The sequence below is a fragment of the Pempheris klunzingeri genome, chromosome 6 (genome assembly GCF_042242105.1).
Source record: "Pempheris klunzingeri isolate RE-2024b chromosome 6, fPemKlu1.hap1, whole genome shotgun sequence".
Lineage (NCBI taxonomy): Eukaryota > Metazoa > Chordata > Actinopteri > Acropomatiformes > Pempheridae > Pempheris > Pempheris klunzingeri.
The window spans coordinates 8,602,134-8,625,027 of record NC_092017.1 but is presented as its reverse complement, the minus strand read 5'-3'; the positions used below and the strand labels follow the sequence as shown (position 1 = coordinate 8,625,027).

The 22,894-nt window shown below is 43.7% G+C and overlaps 2 protein-coding genes across 3 annotated transcripts; one reads left to right on the top strand and one right to left on the bottom strand.

Annotated features, from left to right (window-relative positions):
* Positions 1 to 19: 19 nt before the first annotated feature.
* Positions 20 to 9,369, top strand: LOC139202618 (FYN-binding protein 1). The gene is made up of 18 exons (XM_070832158.1): positions 20 to 48; positions 533 to 1,752; positions 1,891 to 2,060; positions 3,184 to 3,384; positions 3,478 to 3,754; positions 3,854 to 3,978; positions 4,386 to 4,414; positions 4,555 to 4,589; positions 4,766 to 4,934; positions 6,120 to 6,279; positions 6,512 to 6,641; positions 6,735 to 6,769; positions 6,850 to 6,934; positions 7,097 to 7,131; positions 8,278 to 8,344; positions 8,484 to 8,555; positions 8,646 to 8,669; positions 9,243 to 9,369. The coding sequence occupies exons 1-18, from the start codon at positions 25 to 27 to the stop codon at positions 9,367 to 9,369; spliced, it is 2,985 nt and encodes a 994-aa protein (XP_070688259.1). The 5' UTR covers positions 20 to 24.
* Positions 9,370 to 10,970: 1,601 nt separating this feature from the next.
* On the bottom strand, positions 10,971 to 21,773 carry prkaa2 (protein kinase, AMP-activated, alpha 2 catalytic subunit). 2 transcript variants are annotated; one of them, XR_011584367.1, is made up of 11 exons: positions 21,478 to 21,773; positions 20,066 to 20,207; positions 18,812 to 18,905; positions 18,006 to 18,150; positions 17,097 to 17,184; positions 16,563 to 16,787; positions 16,207 to 16,369; positions 15,518 to 15,856; positions 15,300 to 15,426; positions 13,567 to 14,660; positions 10,971 to 13,507 (listed from the first exon to the last, which is right to left on the bottom strand). XR_011584367.1 is itself a non-coding variant. In XM_070832608.1 (10 exons), the coding sequence occupies exons 1-10, from the start codon at positions 21,575 to 21,577 to the stop codon at positions 14,410 to 14,412; spliced, it is 1,674 nt and encodes a 557-aa protein (XP_070688709.1). In that variant the 5' UTR covers positions 21,578 to 21,773; the 3' UTR covers positions 10,971 to 14,409. The 2 variants fall into 2 exon arrangements, 1 of the variants encoding a protein (XP_070688709.1); XM_070832608.1 differs by having other exon boundaries at positions 10,971 to 14,660.
* Positions 21,774 to 22,894: the final 1,121 nt, after the last annotated feature.

Here is a 22,894-nt window from a genome sequence, read left to right as displayed (position 1 = left end):
CTGACTAAAAGGCTTTTGTCGTGGATGATTAAAAACACAATGGATGAGGTATGTTGCCCTTTAATATCTTCAAATCCTTCCGCACAGTGCGTTTAGCCACCACTTATTATAATAGAAAGCTAATATTTGCAACTATGTTGTCATTTCACATTGTGTAGTGGGTGTCAGTCAGTTTCCTGCCATAAAGACTTCATATGAGTCTTTAGTAGGAGTGAGTCTGTACAGTGAACTAAGTAACTGTCCAGCAAATACAGTCATAACACAAACTTAAGCCTCCTATGAAGTGTGTGGACTGAAACTCTCCGGATTTCACTACATATCAGGTCTGTCTACTTTCTCACAATTCAGAAAGTCTAATAAAACCAACCCATTGTTATGAAGGGTGATAAATTGCCATCATCTTAGCTAAGCACCACACTGTCTTCAATGACTCATATTTGTGTGATCTTGGACACCAGGAGAACATATGATTCATATATCCTGCTAGTAGTACTGTACCTCAGGCTGTTGCATTGTGTGATCCTTTCACCAGGCGGACACAATGGACTTCAAGGCCTTGAGGGCCAAGTTCCAGGATGAGGAACTCCTCCTGAAGCAACCCAGGATCAAACCTGCTCTGCCAGAGAAACCAAAGGTTGTCCCCCCTCCCCAGAGCCCCCCTCACTACCTCCCTGCAGGGGCACGCCCCTCCCTGCTCACCTCCATCAGCCAGACCCTGGAAGGGAAGACGTCGGTCGCCCCCAGAGTGGTCTTCAAGGAGGAGAAGAAGGAGAGCAAAAAGCCTCTGCTCCAGACCAACTCCAAGGGAAAAGACAAAAGCGAAGGGAAGCTGAAAAAAGGTAAAGACAAGACAACAAAAGGAAGCAAAGAGAAGCTTGGTGAGGATACATCGGATCAGAAGCAGAAAAAAGACAAAGACAAGAAGTTCCCACTGCTGCTTCCTATAACATCTCAGGAAAGCACCACAGAGCTGGTGCCGGCCGCACCTCCACCTAAAGCCACTCCAGCAAAGAAGAAGGGCTTTCTGGGTTTCACAAAGTCATCAAAAAGATTGTCATCGGATGTCCCTGCTGATCCCATCCTGGACGCCACCAGTTCAGACATTCCTGGACCAGCTCCACTCATCCCAGTACCCTCTAGCTGTGATGACACAGCAGTAGAGCCTGAAATCTCTGCACCAAAGGCCCTTCTACCAGACATCCCCACCTCAGCTGACTCCAGTGCTGCAGTGGAAATGACCCTGCCCTTTACTATCCCTGTCTCACCTGACTTCAACCCCCCCCCTGCCTTTATTCCTGATATCCCGGCTCCTGAAGTCCCAACCCCAGTGAGTGAAACCCCACTTGAGATAGAAACTCCTGCCCTGCCCGTTTCCAGATCTGCAACTCCTAATGAAATCATTCCAAGTCAGCCCAGCGCTGCCTCAACACCACCGCCCAGCACTGCCTCAACACCTCCGCCCAGCTCTGCCATCCCTGATTCTCCTCCAGTGGCCTCCACTCCCTCTCCTTCACCTCCTGAGCCTGAGCTTGCTGCTGAGGCTGGTTTAAAGGCTGAAATCACAGCTGCAGTGGAGAAGCCCCCTCTCCCTGTCACAGACCTTCCATCAGTGCCGCCGTCCCCCAAAGCTGAGCGTCCGATCTCGGCCCTATCAGCCCTGGAGAGAGCGGAGGACATGAGCCCAGGGAAAAAGATCACTTGTGACCAGAGGATCTTCAATGCTCTGGAGAAGGCACGAAAGAAGGCCAGCAGGTAAACAACACACAACTTTCTTAATGCAGAAACACTGTACGGTATTCTTTGAGTGAGAATGGGTATGGCAGAATTAGACTATTCAGTCGACTATGATTGGAAAAACACCAACTAATTATAATGCCTTCATCTGTTCAGCCCGCAGACAAACCCCACCACATCCTCCTCCATCACCCCACCTCCAGAAGAGCTCCCCCCTCACCAGAGTCCAAGCCTGTCTCTCCCAGAGCTGCCACCCATTGATTATGAGGATCGGGCAGGGAACACCCTCAAAGAGAAACCAGAAGAAGTTAACAGCTTTGACCAGGGTGAGTCTGGACCAATCACTGTCCTTCTCTGCTCTGCTCCGTGCTCTCTGGCAGCTCTACAGACAATCTGGTGCATATAGAAAGGTTTGTGCCACAGGGTTGCCTCAGGTGTTGGTTAGGAGAAGCAGCTTTAAGGATGCACAGCAAGAACAGTCCTGACATTCCTCTATTGTGCCAGAAACAACTGTGCAGCAGGCAGGGCAGAGCCGCAGAGGTATGTCAGCAATGACAGAGAGGAGGAGCAGTGACAGGAACATGTCCATCATCATGACAGAGAGCCGCGGTGACAAACACTTTAATGTCTGTTAAATTGACAATCCAAGATGAGAAGTGAGTCTGCTGCTGTGTTGACAGTGATTTCGTTTACGCAGAGCTTATTAATTGTGCATGTAGGTGTTCATGCATGTACCAGTTTTAAACGACCTAATTTCATGTGTCATTCCATTAAGCTATTTTAAATATGCTTGTACGTTTATGCTAACTCCCAGTAGAAAAGCATTTTATACTCTGTAAGCCAAAAACTCAAGATGATTCTTTAAGAAATGAATGTCCTCTTATTTTTAAAACGCCTATGCTGCAATACAAAATGTTACATTATTAAGCACAGTTCAATTTTACTACAAAGTGGAGTAGATATATTTTGCGTTGTAAGGAAGAAAAGTAGTGTAATTGAATTGTATTGCACTTTCCTAGAACAGAGTGCTTTACAAGAACTTAAGATTAAAATAAAAGAAGGGCCTTAAAAACCAAAGTCACAGAACAAGCACAAAAAGGCTTTAACGTATGTTTGAAGTAAGGTCTGCCGTACATTTCTTCATTAAGCTGTTATTGCATTATCTCCACTCTGCAGAGTTATCTCACAACAACCTCCACAGTGTGTTTGACTGGTTTGGTTTCCTCACAAATCAAATTCTTCCACTCAGCTTGCTCTCATCTTCTCACTCTTTCCGTCTTTTCAAACTTTCCTCAGCTGTTTCAGATGAAGTTTTTTAGCCTTTTACTGCAGTGTGTTCAACAGCTAATCTTTCTGTCTGTTACATGTGAAGAGAAAAGACTTTGTGAAACTAGAAAATATCTTATTCATTAAGATTCTCATGTATTAACACACAGCCATTCTTTGCAGGACAAGCCTCTCCTGAGTTGGAAGGGGTCACGGAGGAGGGGTCCGACCCTATCCCAGAGCTGTTGGTGGTTCCACCCCCTCCACCCAGGATGGTCCTCCCAGACCCCGAGTCTCTGGGTCCTGCTCCAGAGAAGCCAGAAAGACCTCCCTCTGTCGACCTGAGTGACTTCGTCCCTCTTCCTCCTCCTGTGGAAGAGAATGGTGCAGCCACCATTGTTACACTTAAACTTTGTGGGACTAACTTTAAACAGCCCCCCTAATGTTGTTTTCTTATTGTTTTCCCCTTCTCTGCAGAGATCCCTGCTCCTCCTGAATTCTCAGGGACTGACACCACGGATGTCCCAGAGTTTGACGATGTGGCTTCAGATGCTCACTCTCCAGTGTCAGAGTGGGGGAATGGGGAGTACACTCATCCAGATAGTCCAGATGGACAGAACCCGCCGGAGTTCTACAGTAACGGGATAACTACTCCAGGACCTGAGGTCCTTGCAGCGCCAGCGTTAGTAGACCAAGACAATCCATTGCCAGAATCCTCCCTCCCTGTCTCTCAGGAATCTCCACCACCGGCAGGGTGAGACACACGAATAACTCCTCTGTCTTTGCTTTGAAATACAACATCTCAGGGAACTTTGGATTGATTCTTGTTTGTCCTTCCCTCAAACTCACCCAGGCCCCAAGCAGAGGTCAACAACGGTGTCTATGAGAGCACAGAAAACGTCTATGAGGACATCGGTGTGTCTGCCAAAAAGAAAGGAAAGACTGACGGTGGCAAAAAACGCAAGGACCCACCAAAGAGTAGGAACCTTTTCCTTTAACACATTAGCAAAGAGAGATTAGATATTTGACTTCATGAGCAGCCGCTACAATCACATCAGGACATTTATATTGATAAAATAATCTGCATCATTTATCAAGTAAACACATCATGTTCACCGTATTTGACTGTGTGATAGTACTTGCATGCCATCTACAACTATTCAATGGTGCTTGACCATCTTGGGCAGATATACATAGGTATAATATACAGATATTCTACATTCTGCATGGATCTCATAACTGGGTCTAATAGCCTTAAATGATGTTATCTTGTGTGATTCTAATTTGAGGATTGTGTCACAGTTGAATACGACCATGTTTATAAAGGTGAACATCCCTTGTTTTCTAATTCAACTGAATTTTGCACCTTTTGAATACCTCCACAGATCCATATGCTGAGGCGCCACAGAAAACAGTAAGTGGCTTTGTGAGAATTTAGGCACTTTTTGAATTGAAAACATATTTTTCTTCATGATGAGTATTGCTTGTCTTTCCGAAAGTCTAATGATTTAGAGTAAAATGAATCAAGCCTTATCTCTTTGTCTGTGTTTACAGAATGAAGAGAAAAGCAAGACAGGCAGGTTCGGCAAGTAAGGCCTTATTTTTTGACCCACTTCTCCTTTCATCTCAGTTATCCCCCAGACACTGTTTGTGATGAGAGAGTTTTGGTCTGCCTTTGTTTCCCTCATAATCTCCTCTGCCATTTAAACATGCAGCGAGGAGTCCCTTTCAAACGAGACGATATCCCCCATTCTCTCTCCTGCAGGAGCGACAAGAAAGCCACTGCGGAAGGGCCAGATGAGAAGGAGCTGAAAAAGAAAGAGAAGCAGCGGCTGGAAAAGGAGAAGAAGGAGCTGAAGGAGAAACAAGAAAGGGAAAAGAAAGAGCAGAAAGAGAGGGAGAAGAGGGAGAATGAGATGAAGAAGAAATTCAAAGTGAGTGATGTTATTTGGACAGAGGAGGGAGGCACACAAGATGAAGGAGCAGCGGGGGAGGGTGGGGAATATGTCTTGGCATACAAACCTGTCTGGATTCATTCCTCCCAGTGGAAGAGTTGAGCTGAGCAACATGTGCACGCTCAAAACGAATCTGTGTAAACATTGTTTCATTGTTGGTGATATTTCTGTCGACTAGGCTTTTCTTCTGTGATATATCATTACCATATTATAGCAAGCCTTTCCCCCACTTTCCATCAGGAACAGAAAGAACAAAACAATTGGGCACATTGTGGCTAGCAATACACTCCTCTGATCAACATTACCAGCCAGATGATAACACACTATCTAGTACATTTAAAGCAGCTATAATCAGCATTTTGGATCACAAGGAAACAATGTAAACAGTCTTAGCCATGAGCCCTCGGAGAATTACCATACCACTCTTACAGAGCATGTTTTGCTCTCTTAGCTTGCTCTGGATATATGGCTGCAACTTCCCTGTTTTGTTTGACTCTCGCTGCTCTTTGGCCGCAGCAGGCAGCTGTTTTCAGTGAAAAAGCTCTAAAATCCTCTTATGCATTACGTGCTCAGCACCAAACTGCAGACAGATCAAGTTAGCACCTTGCTGGTGAGCATAGTGGAGCACTTAGCTGCTAATGAGCCAGATATTTCCCTCAGGCAAAAAAACAGAGTTGAAATGAGAGTGAATATTGAACGATCAATTATTGCAGGTTTAAACCTTAATTGTTATCAGTATATTGCAAACAGTGCTTTGCACATTGTGGTTAGAAGTTTGTGCCATTAAGTGTGAAGCCCCTCAGGACGGAGCTTTTTCATGGCAGACATTCTGACTTATCATTGCAGGAAAAGCACAGGTGGAATTAGTAACATTTATAATGGCCCAGTTCCATTAAGAGGCTCAGTAAGCTCTTCCAGAGAGACAGTGCGCACAATACCAGGACCTCCCTTAAGTGGAAAGCAGCCATCATTAATGTTATTAATTACGCCTGTGTTCTTCTCGCTATGACATGTCAAACTGTCTGCTGTTAAAGAAAGGCTAATTAAGCTCATGGCATATTTATCACACCCTCTATAGCAAGTAGTGTGTATATGAGCACTGCTTGTGTGTGTGTGTGTGTATTTAGTATATGTACATATGTGAATGTGTTGTGTTTTTGCTAGATCACAGGACAGGAGGAAGCCATGTACGAGGCAAAAGTAACTGTAACAACTAAAGGGCGTAAGAACGATCTGCCCCTCAAGAGCGGTGACGACATCAGCATCATCCGAACAACCAACTGTCCCAAAGGGAAGTGGCTGGCCAGGGACAGAAGCAACAACTGTGAGTTCAAACAAAACTCTTGTGTTCTCATTAGCAACGTGTTCACCTCAAGGGCAAAGGGATGCACAAAGATGGAAGGGAGGAAGACAGCACGTGAACACGCCGCATGTTTTTACACCTCCCTTACACACAGCCGGCCACATAAAGTGTTTCAACAGAGAACTTGTTGGGAAAAGTAACTCGCTGTAGTCACCGATTGTGGATTGCAGCTCTGACTGTGAGTGTGTTCCAGATGGGTATGTCGCTGTGGATCATGTGCAGCTGGACATCAAGGAGATGTTGGAGCTGGGAAAGAAGGCTGCAATCACACGCAAGAGCAGCAGCAATGTTATTGAGCCGGAGGTTACCAGCACGGGGAGCAGGTGTGTGTGGGTTCCATATACTTCTCACTCATTATTCATTACACTTTTCAGCTGAAAGGATGATTTATGGCTCTTTTTGTCTCCTCTCCTCAGAGCCTCTAACCACTATCCGCTATCAGCAGAAAGCTGTGAGTATCTTCTTATTCATAACAACAGAATATATTTACCGTATTCTGCAGCAGGCTGATGTTGACGCTAACATGTTCAGTCACAGATGACAGTGAGGAGTGGACTGGTGATGATGAGGAACCTCTCTCCCCTGCCTCCGAAACTGCTGCCCCACTAACTCCACTGTAAGTAAATGTTATCCTGAGTCTACTGTCAGGTTTTCATTTTTTGAAATAGAGAGTTATCAGCTGCACTGACAGTTATCTCTGATCAGGCACTGGGGGCGAAGTGTTCTGTTCTTTCTGAAGACCAATATCTTGTCTTGTCAATGTCCTTTTCCTCTGCAGGAACCACACAAGGACACTCTCAATGCCAGACATGGGTAAGACAGTACAAACCAAATGTTTGATAAACTTTTCTTAAGAAAGTGACACTTATGGTGCTTTAATTGTGTTAGGTCACAGACAAGTATAAAAAATATTAAACACAGTCCGACTCACCCCATTGTCACATTATTGCCATTTGACGGTAAGTTATATACCACACAAAAAGTGTGACATGTATTTGTCATGCTGTATCTGCTCCATGTGTTATCTTGATGTGGATGTGCAGATACAATAGACAAGCGACGCTACAAACATAGTGGATTTTTCACATTAGATAAGTTGGTGATTGTTGCATACATACACAGAATCCATTGACCAGTGTTTGTCTTCACATGGCTCACAGTCATAGCCAGCAGGAAAATTTGACAAGAAGCAAAGAGGCTGTGTCAGGTGAGAAGCACGGGCGCATGCTGGTGCCGTAAAAACCACAGGAAGTCAGTTGTTGTAGGTTAGTGACTGACCGGCTGATCAACACAGTCAGTAGTTGGAGCAGCAGTGGCGTCTTTGACCCACAGCTCATGGGGGCAATGAAAGACCGTACGTGACTGCCTCCATGAGCTGTGTGAAAAATCACTCTCACTGTTAAAGTCATGGCTCAGTGAAACCTGAACACACTGACATGATGAACACATTTTTAGATTCAGTGTGACTCACACTTTCTGAGGGTATCGTCATCTCTCTCATTACCAATTAACATCCATTAATCTGCTCGGAAATCATATAAAAAGAAGCTCCTTAAACCTCCAGAACAGAATGTTTTCTATATATGATCTATATATCTATATTGACTGATATCATTTGTGAGTACTCTGCAAACAGGAACTGCAAAGAGCTAATTAGGCCACTTCATGGCAACATTATGCATCCTCCATTATTGGAGCTGTATTTTAGCAAGAATATCTAAAGGATAATAAAAGGTGTGACAATATATGCACTGATATCAAGCTTTTCTCATGTTTTTCATTCACAGCGTCAGTGACTTAGAAAGCCGCAAAACTACGTTAACTGGTGAACTGGATGGTTTCTCCAGTGGCACAACAATCACATCACGTTCAGAGCAACTGAAATCAGACTTAGTGACCACTCGGCCTTCGTTGAATGCTTTAAATTATGCATCATATCATGTTTATTTCTTGTCTCAGGAAACAAAGATGTCAGCATAAACCACCAGCACAGTCACAGTGACAGCCCAGATGGATCCCACATCCAGTGAGTTTACCAGCTTCACACACATACACAGACACAGACACACACACACACACACACACACACACACACACACACACACACACACACGAGCAGAGTGTGAATATACAATATACAATATGTGTATTTGTGTTTTTATCAGAGCAAGACATGAAGCACTTCAGAAGTTGGCCACATTTTTCCATTCTCCCAAACCTGAGGAGCCAGCTGCCAGGTAGGCATGATGCACAAATGTGTGCATCTACTCTGCACACACAAACACACGTGGGTTTAATTTGTTGTTTTTCCTTCTTTTTTTTTACAGCAGCACTGAACCAGAGACAAGTAAGTGAAGTATAAGTTCTGCATAGAAATCTAAAGTATATCGTAAGTGTATTGCTGTAAACTCATTTTGTATAATGATGTGAAATTAGTAGTTATTTAGATCCATCCGTCCCCTGTATAAAGCATTGGATGTGTTTGTTTTGTTTCCATCTCAGGTCCTGTGCCTGCGAATGAAGAAGTAGTTCACCTGTAAGTAAAACACTCGCCAAAACACACACATGCACAAAGAAAAATGCCAAGCATGTTGTGCAACCTGTAGACAGACATGTTTTCTTCCTTTTGCCTGGAACGGGTTGCTGAGCATGAAGAGTGTTTTATTCTTTCTGTGTTTGAGAGAAAGAGAAACAGTCGGGAGAATCTACTCCTCTCTAACCAGGAAGTCGGCTTGTGTCTTTGTAGGAGAATGAGTTGGTGATTAATGTGTTTTTTCACATGTATCAGTGGTGTTGTATTCATGGTCAAAATCAGGTCACCCTCCTTTGTCCCTGCTGGTTCACATCACACTTTGGCAGCATCTACATGCTGTGCATCAGTGTCTGCTGAAGAAAGGACGATGTGACCGATAGAGGAAAGATAGAGTTATTTTCAAATCTGCTTTTTTCCACAGGCCTGAAGCCAGTTCATCACAGGAAATGGATTTTGATCAAATTGACATGTTCATTTTACCTCCCCCTGACCTGTATGCTGACTTGGCCGTGGAGTAATGATCATAAAAGCAAGGTAACAAAGTATCACCTAGGCTCTGTCCTCACTGCTGACCGCTGTGCATTTCACATACTGACACCATGTATTCCTGTTTGTAGCAGCACAACTAAGAGGAAATGGGATTCGTCTCTGGCGAACCCATGTCAGTCACCTCATACTGTGACAGTGACTTCATCTTCTTGACTATAACTTTATTTATCTGGTGGCCGCATTCATGGATCAGCATGATGATTGACAAGAGCCACATGATGAGGGGATTTCTCCACAGGCGATGCACCATCGCAGCAACCAGAACTCTTTTTGTGCTTTTTCTGAAGCACTCAGAGTGAATTCGGGGTGGGACAGGTTTTCTGGTGGCTCTGAGTGACTTTGAACTTTGGACCAAGATGAACTGCAGATCCCAGGAAGGAACTTACAAACTGTTGCAGACACACATATGATTTGTGGGTACTGTGACCCCTGGAGGCTCTTGGAGGCAAAAACCAGGAAGCCACATCTATTTTAAGTGTTGGAAATAAGGGAAAGACAATGGAAAATGTAGATTTTTCTCAGATCATCATATTTTTCAGGTTGAGACACCAGCCTGAGGAAACACAAAGCAGACACGGGCAGTAAAAATAGGGAGAAATGTTCACTACTCATTTTCATCCATGTTCGCAGTAATCAGTAGTCTTTCTTTAACCAGGTTGTTCCTCAAGAGCCCGACAACTTATTAGTCATCAGTCTGAAGATTTATCTAGTCTACATACAGCAGTTTTAAGGGCTGGATGAAATTAGTGTCCTATACACTTGTTACCAGTTTACAGTGTTGGTAGCAAACGCCTAAATAGCAATGTAGCCAATAAACTTACAAGTGAACAAGGACTTTAGACTAGACTTTTAAGTTTGGTCATCAGCAGTAATTAAAATGCCTTTTTGTGGTCGGCTGTGATGTGATAATTTCATGCTCTGTCCTCTTCTACATGTGCATCTGTAGGACTCATTGTTTTCAACACCACCTTCACCATTTACCTGATATTGGTCAGTTTTTTTCTTTTACAAGTCATTGTTTTATTGTGCTTTCCTTTTGTACATGAGCATCTTTTTCTACTTTTATTTACTCTCATTATTTTGTTAAAGATCATTCTAGATTAAGTGCTTATGTAACTACTCTTTTTGTATGTAACATTTTCTAACATGTTAGGTTATTATAATAATTATCTTTAGTGGCGGACCATTAAACTGGTTTGTTGTTTAATGGTGTGTAATCTAAACCATACAACCAAAGATTTCTGCTCATTGCTTTGTATTGATCATCGTCGCACATTCAGGAGGGAAGCATCATCCATAATCTTTATTTTCCTTCTTTCATTTTTATAGAGCAGATGTCTGGCAGGTGTCACTTTAATGTGCCGCCTTTCTTTCCCTCAAGCTGGAGAATAATGAGTATTACAGAAAGAGAAAAGTTGAGTGATGATCACCTGAGGCCATTTTCATGTGAAATATTGCGGACATCTAAGGGTGTATTTTTGTCTGGAGAAAAATACACACAAAAATAATCCTCTGTTATGGCTGTGTGTGTTTGTGTGTAAAATATCCAAACTGACAGCCTTTAGGACAATCACCATTTTCATTTTATATGTTTATTGTTTTTCAATAAATACTCATTAAAGTGCAAATCATAACAGCAATATCATGCAGTGCATAACAAGAGAAATCCAAACCCCAATCAGATAGAGACAGGGAGAGACTGTTCAAACACACTGCCACATTCACACACACACGCCAAAACACACCCTTCTGCACATTCTTTCACAACACACACACACACACACACACACACACGGGTATTTCAGGTTACACTTATAAGAACCCCACGACAGATAGAGAGCACAGCTTTGCTGTTGAAAATACTCACTTTGGTACAACATTGAAAGTCTGTATTTGATCAGGCTCTCTGGCACGTGTTCCCCAGCTCTAAACACACATTACAGTTTACATGACTAACATGCCACTGGCAGTTGCATACAGTTGTAATGGTACAGTACTACATGTGACAGTAAATACTGGTTATATCAGGAGTTTTTAAATACGACCCGTGACCTCTGCAAGATAGTGCACCTCATTGATCAATATTTCAGGCAGCAGAATCAAGAGTTAATGCATAATGTGCTAGATATGATCCTGGTGTGACCAAAGTAGCTCACTATACAGAGGACAAGTCATTTAAGACACAGCAATAGAGTGTAATATAGAGGGGTGACTGAACAGCATGGATTAGTGTTAACAAAGGTGTGTGTGCAGTTTCTTGTGTGTTGCAGCAGGGAGCAGAGTTTCTCCCTGACGTCAGTGGTGTATGAACCAACACAGACAGGAAAGGCAACCCCTCACAGGACATGAAAACAGAATACATGTAATAAAGGGCTTCAGCAGAGTAACAAAGAATGTGGCTTCCACTGTTGCAACTAAAAGCCTTCACATTGATCTCGTAAGGCAAAAAAATACTGAATCCCTTTGAACCACGTTGCAACAGTTCGAGCTGTGTAGAGAAACTAACGAGAACCTCAGTCTGCATCGAGTTATTGTAGGTCCAACAAAGTGCTCAGTTAGCAACATCGTAACTGGTTGAATAGTCGTAGTCCAGACTGGTGTGTGTGAACCTCCAACATGGCCAAAGCCTCCCCATTACTATGAAACACTGTCTCATTACTCTCATGTTATACTAACTCTATAAAATCAAAAAAATGTTATATTTATCTGCTAATCACTTGCCCCAAGCCCATGAAAATAACAACGAATAACATGTAATAATAGTGAATATTTCAAATGTTGGCCATTTTTTGGGGGGTTTCCTATTTGTGACACCAGTCTGCATTAGAGTACGTACTACTCCTCCAATCTCTGTGTTTTACTGAGAACAGTAGAAAGGCAACAGTCCAGTGCTCTTCATCAAAACAACAACACTGCTTTATGACCGAGAGAACAAACCCAGAGAGACAGACAGACGGGAGGATTCATCTGAGCAGCACCAGCTTTCACTTTACATTCAGTCAGAAAAGATTTGGAGAAAATGTCCCATACGCGGCCCCACTATGGTGCGAAGCGACAGGACAATGCAGAACATTTCAAAAAGTAATAATACCGTGGCATTCGTTAGAAACGCAGGAGCACAAACATCAGGTACAGTAAAGGGGGAACAGACTGTGACGCAATAAAACAGTATAAATCTGCAAACTGCTGGCGTCAACAAACGAGCGTTAAAGTGCAGACAACGATGGCTAAACGGAGGGCACACACACACACACACACACACACACACACACACACACAGACAACAGCTCCAAAACACCAAAGCATCATGTTATGACCCTCGTCTCTACTAATCTCACAAACCACTGCAAAGATCCTCCTAACAAACAAGCGTTAAGTCAGTAAGAAAACGTGACAAACCGCGTGACTCACTCTACCCAACTGATCTCGGAACACACACACTGGCTCATGCACACACTCTCCACTGATATATGCACAGAATGACTGTTGCATTCATTAAGGCAACTGGAGAAAGGTTTCTGTGGCTTGTACTGTCCTGCAGCAGATATACACCATCTCTCGTGAATTTGTCATCTTCCTCTTTTACTCCTCATCGTCTTTCATCATCATGGACACTGGGCTGATTACGTTTACCACTGCTGATATCATTAGTAGCAACTGAATGAATTTAACATTTTTTTAAATTTTTTTTTTACTGTTGGTCAGAGACTCAAGACATCAGATTAGACTCTAATTACTGATGGACTTTTGCTATTTCTTCTTCTTCCATCTTTAAAGACTTGAGGCTATGATGATAAAAAAGAATAATGAAAATAGCTCATAATTTTAGCCCTAAAACTTCCTACACTCTCCATTACCAACATCATGAGGCTGCTTTCTTTTTTCATATGTCACGGCAATGTTTGACTTTTTTTTAGATTAAATTCTGCATATGCATGGGTGAGCAGTAGCTCACTGAATGTATAAAATGATGGGGTCGGATAATGTAGTGGTTGTGAAAACTCACATGAGATGGTGTGTATCTGTGCTTGAACACTAGATGCAGGACACAGTCAGTACCATGCAGAGTATTATCGTCCTACTTCGTCTCTCTCTCTGTTCATTAATCTTCTACAATCTATTCAAAACCAGGATAAAACTCTATGTTGATGCTGTGCTTAAATAACGTAACTACAGTGACTAAAAAAAACAATCTCTCAAAATAAATATGGATCTGATACCTAAATAATAATAATAATAATAATAATCTCCTTCATGGTGTAGAAAGTCTGTTATTTGGTATACCTTTGTCAACCTTTTCAGCTACGTAATATGACTGTAATATAAATATAATATACATGGATAACAAAACCACATAATACAAAAAAAATTGAAATCAAATTGTACATGTGTTTGTGTTCCTGCAGACACAGATTTTATGTCAATTTTAGCAACCAGTTCATTAACCGAAATAAAAGACGAGAAGCAAAAGTTGACCTGATCGGTGTCTGGGGAAAATTCAGCAGGATTTCCAGCCATTTAGTGTTATGGTGGGTGATGTCATTTTCAGCAGTTGACAATAGATCGAAGGTATTTGTGGGAGGAGTGACAGTGAACTTGATCTTTGCTGACTCCCACACGACTGTGAACTGTGACCTCTGGCCTCTCACTTTTTTGGCCTCTACAAGTTCACAGATTCTAGTCCCACGACCGGTTTTTACAAGCTGTGGCCTGATGTTTGAATTCCTCCAACACTTCGACCCGAGGACTACTGTTGAAATAAGAAAAAACAAAGCTATTAATTTGCCTTTAAGGCTTCCTCTCTGTGTCTCCTTAATCTGTGGTGACAGACAGTGCTTTTCACATTTCTTTTCACCACTCCAGTCCAATAAAACTGGAGCAAAGATGGAGAGGAGACAGAAAGAGGAAGTCGCTCCAAACATCTACACTCCCTACATCTCGGATCAGCACTTGGCTTAAAAACCTCACTGACGCCGAGGTCGCAGTGGGGTTAGGTTAGTCGTCGGGTTTCAGCGGGCCAGTGTTGTGATCAGACTGGCACACATTTCAAAGAAGTCCATGGTGTGTGATCCCTGACGTGGGGTGAGCTGGTGGGAGCTGCCGGACAGGGACCCCGGCAGGGAAGAGCTGAGCAGGGGCAGATCCATTGCTAGGCTCGCCGAGTCGATGCTCAGTCTGGGTCTGTGGAGGCCCGCCGTGGAGCCTGACCTCTGAGGAGTGGACGAACCAGATTTAAAGCCCACCGCCTCGATGATGTCATCTGGAGGTCACATGAGCAGAGGATATCAGCATTCAAGTTCATGAGTGTTCCAGCGTGTTAACTGTTATATTAAAGTTAATTCACATACTCCAAAGAAATCCAAAATTCAATTCACAGACACAGTTTTATGGGAGAACAAAGTCATAAAAAGAAGAAGATGGAAAACAAGCAGAGGTAGAGGAAGGTCATGGGTGCCACCTGCACTCCTGATAATTTGGATCATATAACTTTGAATCTGTGTGGATCTATTCAAATCAATGCTAATGGATTAATGTGACAGATGAAAAAATGATCTCCGTGCTTGCATCGCTAAAACAGATGGTCTGCACAGGCTGAAAGTGCAATTTTATGCTAAAACAAGTAGCGAAAGTGCACTCTGCCACCCGATCTGCATAAAGACCACCTCAGCTGTTCCAACTCCACCACCTCAGCCGAAGGAGATTTTCGAGCTGTGAAAGTGGGGCAGACAAACTGAACTGCAGAGTAGTGGCCCTACAAATGCACTTGCACTCTCATCAGCTTTGTACCTGCACTAAGGTAGAGCTGTAAACACTGTACAGGAAAACAACGACGAGAAGAGTTTAGTTATGAATTGGTTTTGCAGTGTTGTGTTGATTGCAAATTAGAAATGTTACTGACCATCGATGCTCTTGAAGTCCAGCAGGTATGACCTGTTGTCCACTTGGTACAGCTGCAGGCTCATTTTCACCAGGTTTCCCGTCACTGGATTCTTCCTTCGCACTCGCAGATGGTACGGGTTCACCACCTACAACACGAAATAACAGGCAGTCTGGCTCGTCAGAAGCCTGTGTTTGTACTGTGTGTGTAATGTTTATGTGTGAGACATAATTTGTTACCTTCCAGTCAAAGCTGAGCTGTCTCATAGCTCTGTACACTTCAGCCATGATATCATAGGGTCTGCTCTGACTCCTGATACCGAGGTGCCACTTGGACTTCTTCACTGCCAGGGGTTTGGGCCGAGTAGTGTTGAGCGCATCCAGAGGACAGCGAGCCTTGGGGCTGTCAGCCAGGAGCGGAGGCATCCTCTCTGGGTGGGGTTTGACCCCAGGGGGCAGCGGCATGCCCTCCTCTATGAAGGAGCCCTGGGGAGGACTGGAGGCCAGGTAGAACTCGCTGGCCTGGGTCATGATGCGCCGATTGTCTATTATAAGGTGATAAGCTACTGCTAGCTGATCCTGCATGGACAGAGGAAGAACAAAGGTCAGTTGTGGACAAAGGAGATAATTCACTGAATCACTGAATTCAGAGCACTGAAACATGCAACAAGTCTAATGTTAGTCTGCTGGTTGTTGGTTGCATGTTATAGCTACAAAAACAGAGCAGACAAGGATAGAAGCAAGTAAAGAACATCCATCTTAATCACATTGTGATTAAGATCATGATCATTTCTGGAAATATATAAAAACATACATACTGTACATGCATACATAATCTTGTCGGGTAAAACTTTAACATTACAATTGTCATAGTTTAATAAACAGAGAAAACACTCATTTACTGCTTAATTGTGATTTGTCTCATGTACCTGTGGATCCCCGCTGTAAAGGCTGGAAACAACCTCGGACTCAGTGCATTCAAACTTCTCACACACTTCCCTGACAGCCTCCTCATCCAGGACTGTACTATCGTACGAGGGGTCCTCGGGGAACAGGTAGCCTGGCAGGTCCTGCTTAAACCACTCGTGTTCCCTGACAGAGGCGAAATCAATCAGTCCACTCAAACTGTTGTAAAGTTATCACTCTTAACTATAAAACCAAAGCTAATGGTGATTTATGTTGGTGATTAAACTTAAAATGTCACAGTGTGTGACATTTAAACGTGCATAGAGTCAAACTGAGAAGATAAAAGGGGCCTCTGTTAGGCCCACTCGACCCAACAGACCTGATGTCTTTGATGGTGGCTCTCTTCAGAGGGTCCACCTGCAGCATGAGCATGAGCAGCGAGGCCACGGAGCGGGTCAGGTACTCTGGGATGTAGAAGACGCCTCCTCTGATCTTCTTAAACAGCGTGGGGACGTGCTCATCGTCGAAGGGCAGAGTGCCACATAGTAGGGCGTACAGGATCACCCCACAGCTCCAGATGTCCACCTCTGGGCCTGCATAGAGCCTGACAGGGTGATGAGAGGACGCAACATGTAACAAACAAAGAGATCCACACACAGTGTGTCACTCTTGAAGGTCCAGTGGAAAAGCAGGTAGCACTTTTTAAACTTTATAAATGTAAATGTTATATTATCTAAATATAACTGTAAGTTGATGAAAGGCCCTTGTAAGCGATGTGTGCAACTCAGGGTTTAGTTCTAAAACCAGTTTGTTTCTAAAACCGTATAAATACTGGTGATTAAATATGTCTACCACACATTAATAATTATGATTATCACTGTAGCCTTGATCATACATGTGGTAACACACATACCTTCCTGAGATGACCTCTGGAGCAGCATAGTTGGGTGAGCCGCAGCTCGTCCGTAAGAACTCCCCATCTGACATCATGTTAGACAGACCTGTTGGCCAAACAGAGGACATATTAACACCCTTCAGTCTTTACTCTGACAGTAACACAAACTGATGAAACACGCCTCTATTAAGATTATTGCTATCGACCCGTTGATACATGTGGGTTAAACTGAACATGGCCCGGCACAGGGAGGGTGAGAGTTACACACGTCGGACACCGCTGATATGTTTATCCTCCTTTACCCTCCAAGACTCTAAGCTCTGAACACAAAGCTCATCTAATTGGATGAGCCTCTCTCTGCCTGCCAGGGCCTAAGCCAAACGCTAAACACCAGACGCTCTGTGATGTGCTGACCTTCTCTTTATCTTTTATCCCTGTTCCCTTAACACCCCCTCTCCCTGCTCACCAGTGTCTGTTGCTCTCAGCCAAAACACTCCTGCTGTACACCCCTGCCGCACCCCAACGATTCCTTCCCTATCAGATGACACTGGGCCTCAAGGCTTACTGCCAAACACGATATGAGACCTGACTGTTGCTAGGGGACCTCTCTCCACCCCACACACCCTGCTGTGCACAAGGGCCTTGTGTGTTTTTGAAAATGTTTCTCTCTTTCATCGTCACATTGCATCAGGCACAGTCTTCTTACCAATCAGCCAGAACAATTATGCCACAACCGATTAGAGACTGTGTGAAATTCTTTCTCATTTAACAAGGAGGTTAGCAGGTGCATGATGGTGATTTCACACTTTTCTACAGGTTTATAATGAAGTGTATAATTACGATTTGTCCTGTAACTCTGTCTATAACAGTTAATCTAAAAAGCCAATCCTTCTGGCCCTCCCTCTAACCGTTCTCTGAGGATCCTACCGAAGTCGGCTATCTTGGCGTTCTTGCTGGCATCCAGCAGTACATTCTCGGGTTTGAGGTCTCTGTGGACCACCATGTGCCGGTGGCAGTAGTCTACCGCTGAGATAATCTGTTGGAAAAGACGGCGAGCTTCTGTGTCCTCCACCTGAAAGACACAATATGAATGGTCACTGAATGGACTGTGAATGTAGTATTTCTCTGATTTCAAAGCCTGCGTCTGTATGAATGTGAGTAAGCTCAGAGACGGGCCTATAGCACAGAGAGCACAGTGGTTAATGAAGTATTTTAATGTCTTGTTTAGAGCAGCTTTATCATATTCAGGGTTGGACTTGAGGTTGTTATGGTGCAGGGCCCATTGGGTCAAGTTCAAGTGAGATTTTCTATTAAAAATAAAGACATTCCTCAGAAAAGCTTGTCTCAGCATAGCTCTCAGAATATGCCTTAAATGTGTGTTTGTGTGAAATACGATGCTTCAGTTCCAAGTTTTAAGTCTTAAAGATCTGAAAGTGAACAGGTGAGTAAAGTGGGCGTTACAATGATCATAGACAGCTCTGTTGGAATGGTGGTGCAGTGATGGTGTGTGGGAACAAATTCTCATGACTCATAAAAGCTATAGGTCCAACCATCTGCAAGTTCACAACAGTAGTTAAAGCACGACAAAGAAAACAATGTGCATGAATATAGCATTTTGATGTCTGTGCAGAGTAAGAAAAAATTTGCTCATATTGCTTTTCTTATATTAAATCACTGTAAAGTAAAAAAAAAAACTGCACTAAAATTAGCCATGACCAGATGAAATGTCTTACCCGCCCATGTTTGCAGATGTAGTCAAACAGCTCACCTCCAGACACGTACTCCATGACCATAAAGAAATCAGTGGGTGTACTAATCACCTGGTACCTTAAACACAAACATATGTTTGCATTGAAATTAATGTACAACTAATGCCGCTTCACTTCCTATCCCTACAACTGTAAACATACAAACAATGGGCTTTATCTCATCTGCAAGTCTCTACACCACATTTATTTACTTGAAAACATGCACATAATAAATCCACAGACACAAACACACAAAGAGGTTAGTCTAAGCTGTGATGTATGGCTGCTGAGTGTGGGCATTATTTTTGTAAAGGTCGGGTATATTAAAATGCAGGCCAGTTCTCATGATTGGTTGCTCCTGGGAGATTCTGCACTTCATCACAATCTACTTCATTCCTGTGGAGCCAACTGTAGCACAACATAACCAAGGGAGAAATGAACCAAAACACAATGTCTTTCTTTTTCTGTTTTACATACACACAAGCATAGATTCTAGGAAGTCTTAACAGTCAGAGCATGTGAGGGATATTTTAAGACATTTGTTATTATTCATTTCAATCCAACAGGGCCAATATATCACACTGCTCTCTCAGTCCAGCGCCCATGCCTGAAGCTGTCTGTAACAAATAATATGTATGTGTGTGTCTGTGAACATATATGTCTCTGGCAGTGTTCCACAGCGCTCCAACTGAGAGCTCACATATCTACCATAGCTTACAGTGTGACAGTGGACTAACCCTAACCCTGGCCTAAAAATAACACAGATTGTTGTGAGACAGAGGGACGTGGACTGATAAGGAGAAAGAGGCCAGGGAAACACAACGGAAAGAGAAATAAGAAACACAAGGTCAAAGAAAAGAAAGCCAAAGAGGAGCTGAGGCACCTGTAGCACAAGGATTTAGTCACGCGGGAAGTACGGCAACTTGTATCATCTTAACTGGAGATTGGTACAAACCAGAGCTGATTTCCTTATCTAGTCCTAAGTGCCTTGTGTGTGTGTGTGTGTGTGTGTGTGTGTGTGTGTGTGTGTGTGTTCTACCTCCTGGGAGCCCTGTGGGCATGCTCAGTACAGCGCAGCTGTAGTAAACAAACAGGAACAAGCAAAGCATGCCACAACACAGGGGAAACACAGCGTAGCAAGAGGCCCATGACACAACAGCTATTCATTTAACAGAGCTCAGGTATCTCTCAGTGTGGTCTAAAATCTGACAGAAGGAAGCGTCGTCTTTCTCCACTTACAGCTTGATAATGTGTGGGTGTCTGAACAGTTTGAGATTCTGGATCTCTCGTTTGATCTTCCCAACAACATCGAGACTGCGGATCTTCTGTCTGTTTAGGATCTTTACAGCCACTTTATGGCCTGTCAACTGATGCTCGCCAACTGTATACAAAAGAACAGAGATATGAAGCTGATGCAGCACACAGATGGTAAAACCACATAGGGGCTCATACACAGACAGAAGGTAAATGCAAGTGCAAGACTAAAGGGAGGCAGGGAGAGGCACAACTGGGCTACAGTTTGATTTGAGTATCTGTTGCATAGTAGGCTAAAACATAGCAGTAAATTAACAGTTATTTTTAGTGTTTGGTCTGCTGTGGCCCTCATTTTGCTGGCTGTGTGTTTGTTTAGGGTGTTGCAGCTATCTGCCTGCCTGAGGCTCTGCTGTTACTGTAATGTTAGCTGCCAAACCCTGCTCACAGCTTGACTGAAAACATCACCTATCAAGCATTAATATAAAGGGTGGATCGACTGTTTTAACTCTAACCATTATCACTGAAAACCCACAATCATTAGCAAAAATCTGATCCAATTCAGTACTAAAACTATGTGAATTTAGACTGGTTTTTCTATTATTGAATGACTTGCTAAGGTGCATGAAATGATTTCCCCTCATACAGTATGTATGTCTGTTTGACACTGAGGCCATGACTTGAAGCTGGTTGACCCCCTGCTAAGCTAACACATCCCTCACAGTGAATATGAGGCTAAAGCTCACAAGGTCACACACAGTGTCCGAAAACTAGCAAAGGAAACTGAAATAATATCTCGTGATAGTCCTCTTCGGGGGAAAAAAAACTTTACGCCTTGGAAAGATTTTCCCGACTTAGTACGCACTTAACGGGCTACCTCTAGCTAGCTGCTAGCTGCTCCGTTGACAAACATGTTGTCAGTGAACATCAGGCTCAGTAAGGTGGGTTTGGTCTGAGCTGGGAGCTCCTCAGACGTCCTTTACTGCAAGACGGAGCAGAGAAACCTACCAACACATCAACTCCTCCGTGTCTAACGTTATAGCACAATAATATGAGTGTGACTGTGCATCTCCTTGTAGTCCTTGTTGTCCTCCAGGTAAATACACCTGCCATGATAACGGTAGCTACGGGGGCTTCGGTGAAACAATTTGACTTTGAAGCGAGCGGATACTAGAAACGTCTTTACGCTTTAAATCGCTCCTGTCGCGGCCGTTAAACCGTCCGGCAACGCAAACTGCGTAGTGACCGCCGGCAAGTTCAACGCTGTCCGCTGAGGTGTTGGTGGTGTTGGTGGTGGTGTTCGGGGGGAGAGGGGGGGACGGAGACTACTTCATGTTAGTCCGACTGAAACGCGCAAACGCGCACATTAAGCTCGACATGAGACAAAATCATGACTTAACTCTTCACTTTTCCGAAGGTTCCCACTCCGAGCGTGTCGCCGAGGATGTAATGGCCGATCTTCACCCTGCCTTCGTGTTTCTGTTGTTGCCGCTCTGCCATCTTCTCCGTTACCGACGGCTGGGCTGGCTCGGCTCGGTGCGGTGGGTGTGCTGCCTGCCTGCCTGCCTGTGGGGCGCACGGAGGGGCGGGGCACCTCCCTCACTGCGAGGAAGGGGAGAGCTCGGGTCTACGGTGAACCCTGCAGCAGGAACAAAAACACGTAAAGCAGCATTACCGGGATTATCCTGACATCCAACCTGTGCACCGTCCATCTCCTGCTGCCCCGGTGTGTGTCGTGATTTGCACCCCGGTCAGTTACCCCCCCGCCCCCCTCCACCCCGGCGGGCATGCTGCCCACAGCGACACCTTATAAAACTGGCCTTAAAGACCCATGCACCTTGATGATAAATCAGATTATTCAGACTCAGATCAGTTGTCAGTGACCAATTAAACAACAAAAAGCCAGTCATGCTGTGAGTAAACGTATTTACTGGTATTACGGGTTCTGGATGATAAGATGTGTCTGTACTATATGTGATAAGACTGCTCCCATGCATCAATGCATGACTGAGTTTCTGTTCTGTGTCTTTGCTTTGGCTTTGCAGAGTACATACCCGAGGCCATCACACATATTTTCACTGTTATTCTCACAAATAAATGCCTCCCTCAGGCCATGTCACACACTCATCTGGGTCCTTTAATAGTCCCACAAGCTTTTTTTTTTTTAAAAACAACAACAACTAATATTTTATTTGAAAGCGCCAAATTATTGATGAGCTTCCATTAACTTTCTGGAACATAACGGGCTGGTTAAAGGGTGAAATTAGTGGATGGTTGAGTTGCAAAGACTGAGGTGAGATGTTGATGTGTAACCACTGGATGGCAGTGTATGTTTAATGTATCCGTGGAGCGCCTCTGCTCCTGCCTCCTCTGTTACTGGACGGCAAGTGTGGAAATGCCTCATGAACTTCTTACCATCAAAGCTAGAAAAGCCTTTTAATATGGTTTCATAGTAATGCATGCTCGGTTTACCTCAGTAGAGCAATCAAATTACAATTTCCACTGGCACATTTGTATTCTTTAAATACATCTGTTAGATGAAACAGAATTTGGAAAGTTTGTTCACGACCTTTTCCTGTTTAACAAATCCACATTTGATGACTGCTGGAGTTTGGACCTCATGAAAGAAGTTAGGACGTCCCTACTGCTGTTTCTACAACATAGACCTATTTCAGATTCCCCCACCGAAAAACAATAATGCTGATAAAAAATGACAATCTTGTGAACTTCCACATGGACACTCACAATCTCATCAGCAAAACACACAATTACTAGCAACAACGTGGTTAGGATATAATTAAGAATTCAAGTTTTAAA

What these genes read in the sequence shown, in the direction of transcription:
- LOC139202618 (XM_070832158.1), top strand. Translation starts at nt 25, where the DNA reads ATGATTAAAAACACAATGGATGAG. An exon ending in CCAGATGGATCCCACATCCA is followed by an intron (nt 8,345 to 8,483) that starts GTGAGTTTACCA and finishes TGTTTTTATCAG; the next exon opens with AGCAAGACATGAAGCACTTC. An exon ending in ACTGAACCAGAGACAAGTAA is followed by an intron (nt 8,670 to 9,242) that starts GTGAAGTATAAG and finishes GAGGAAAGATAG; the next exon opens with AGTTATTTTCAAATCTGCTT.
- prkaa2 (XM_070832608.1), bottom strand. Translation starts at nt 21,577, where the DNA reads ATGGCAGAGCGGCAACAACAGAAACACGAAGGCAGGGTGAAGATCGGC. An exon ending in CACCCACACATTATCAAGCT is followed by an intron (nt 18,906 to 20,065) that starts GTAAGTGGAGAA and finishes TTTGTGTTTAAG; the next exon opens with GTACCAGGTGATTAGTACAC. An exon ending in CGCCAAGATAGCCGACTTCG is followed by an intron (nt 17,185 to 18,005) that starts GTAGGATCCTCA and finishes TTTGGCCAACAG; the next exon opens with GTCTGTCTAACATGATGTCA.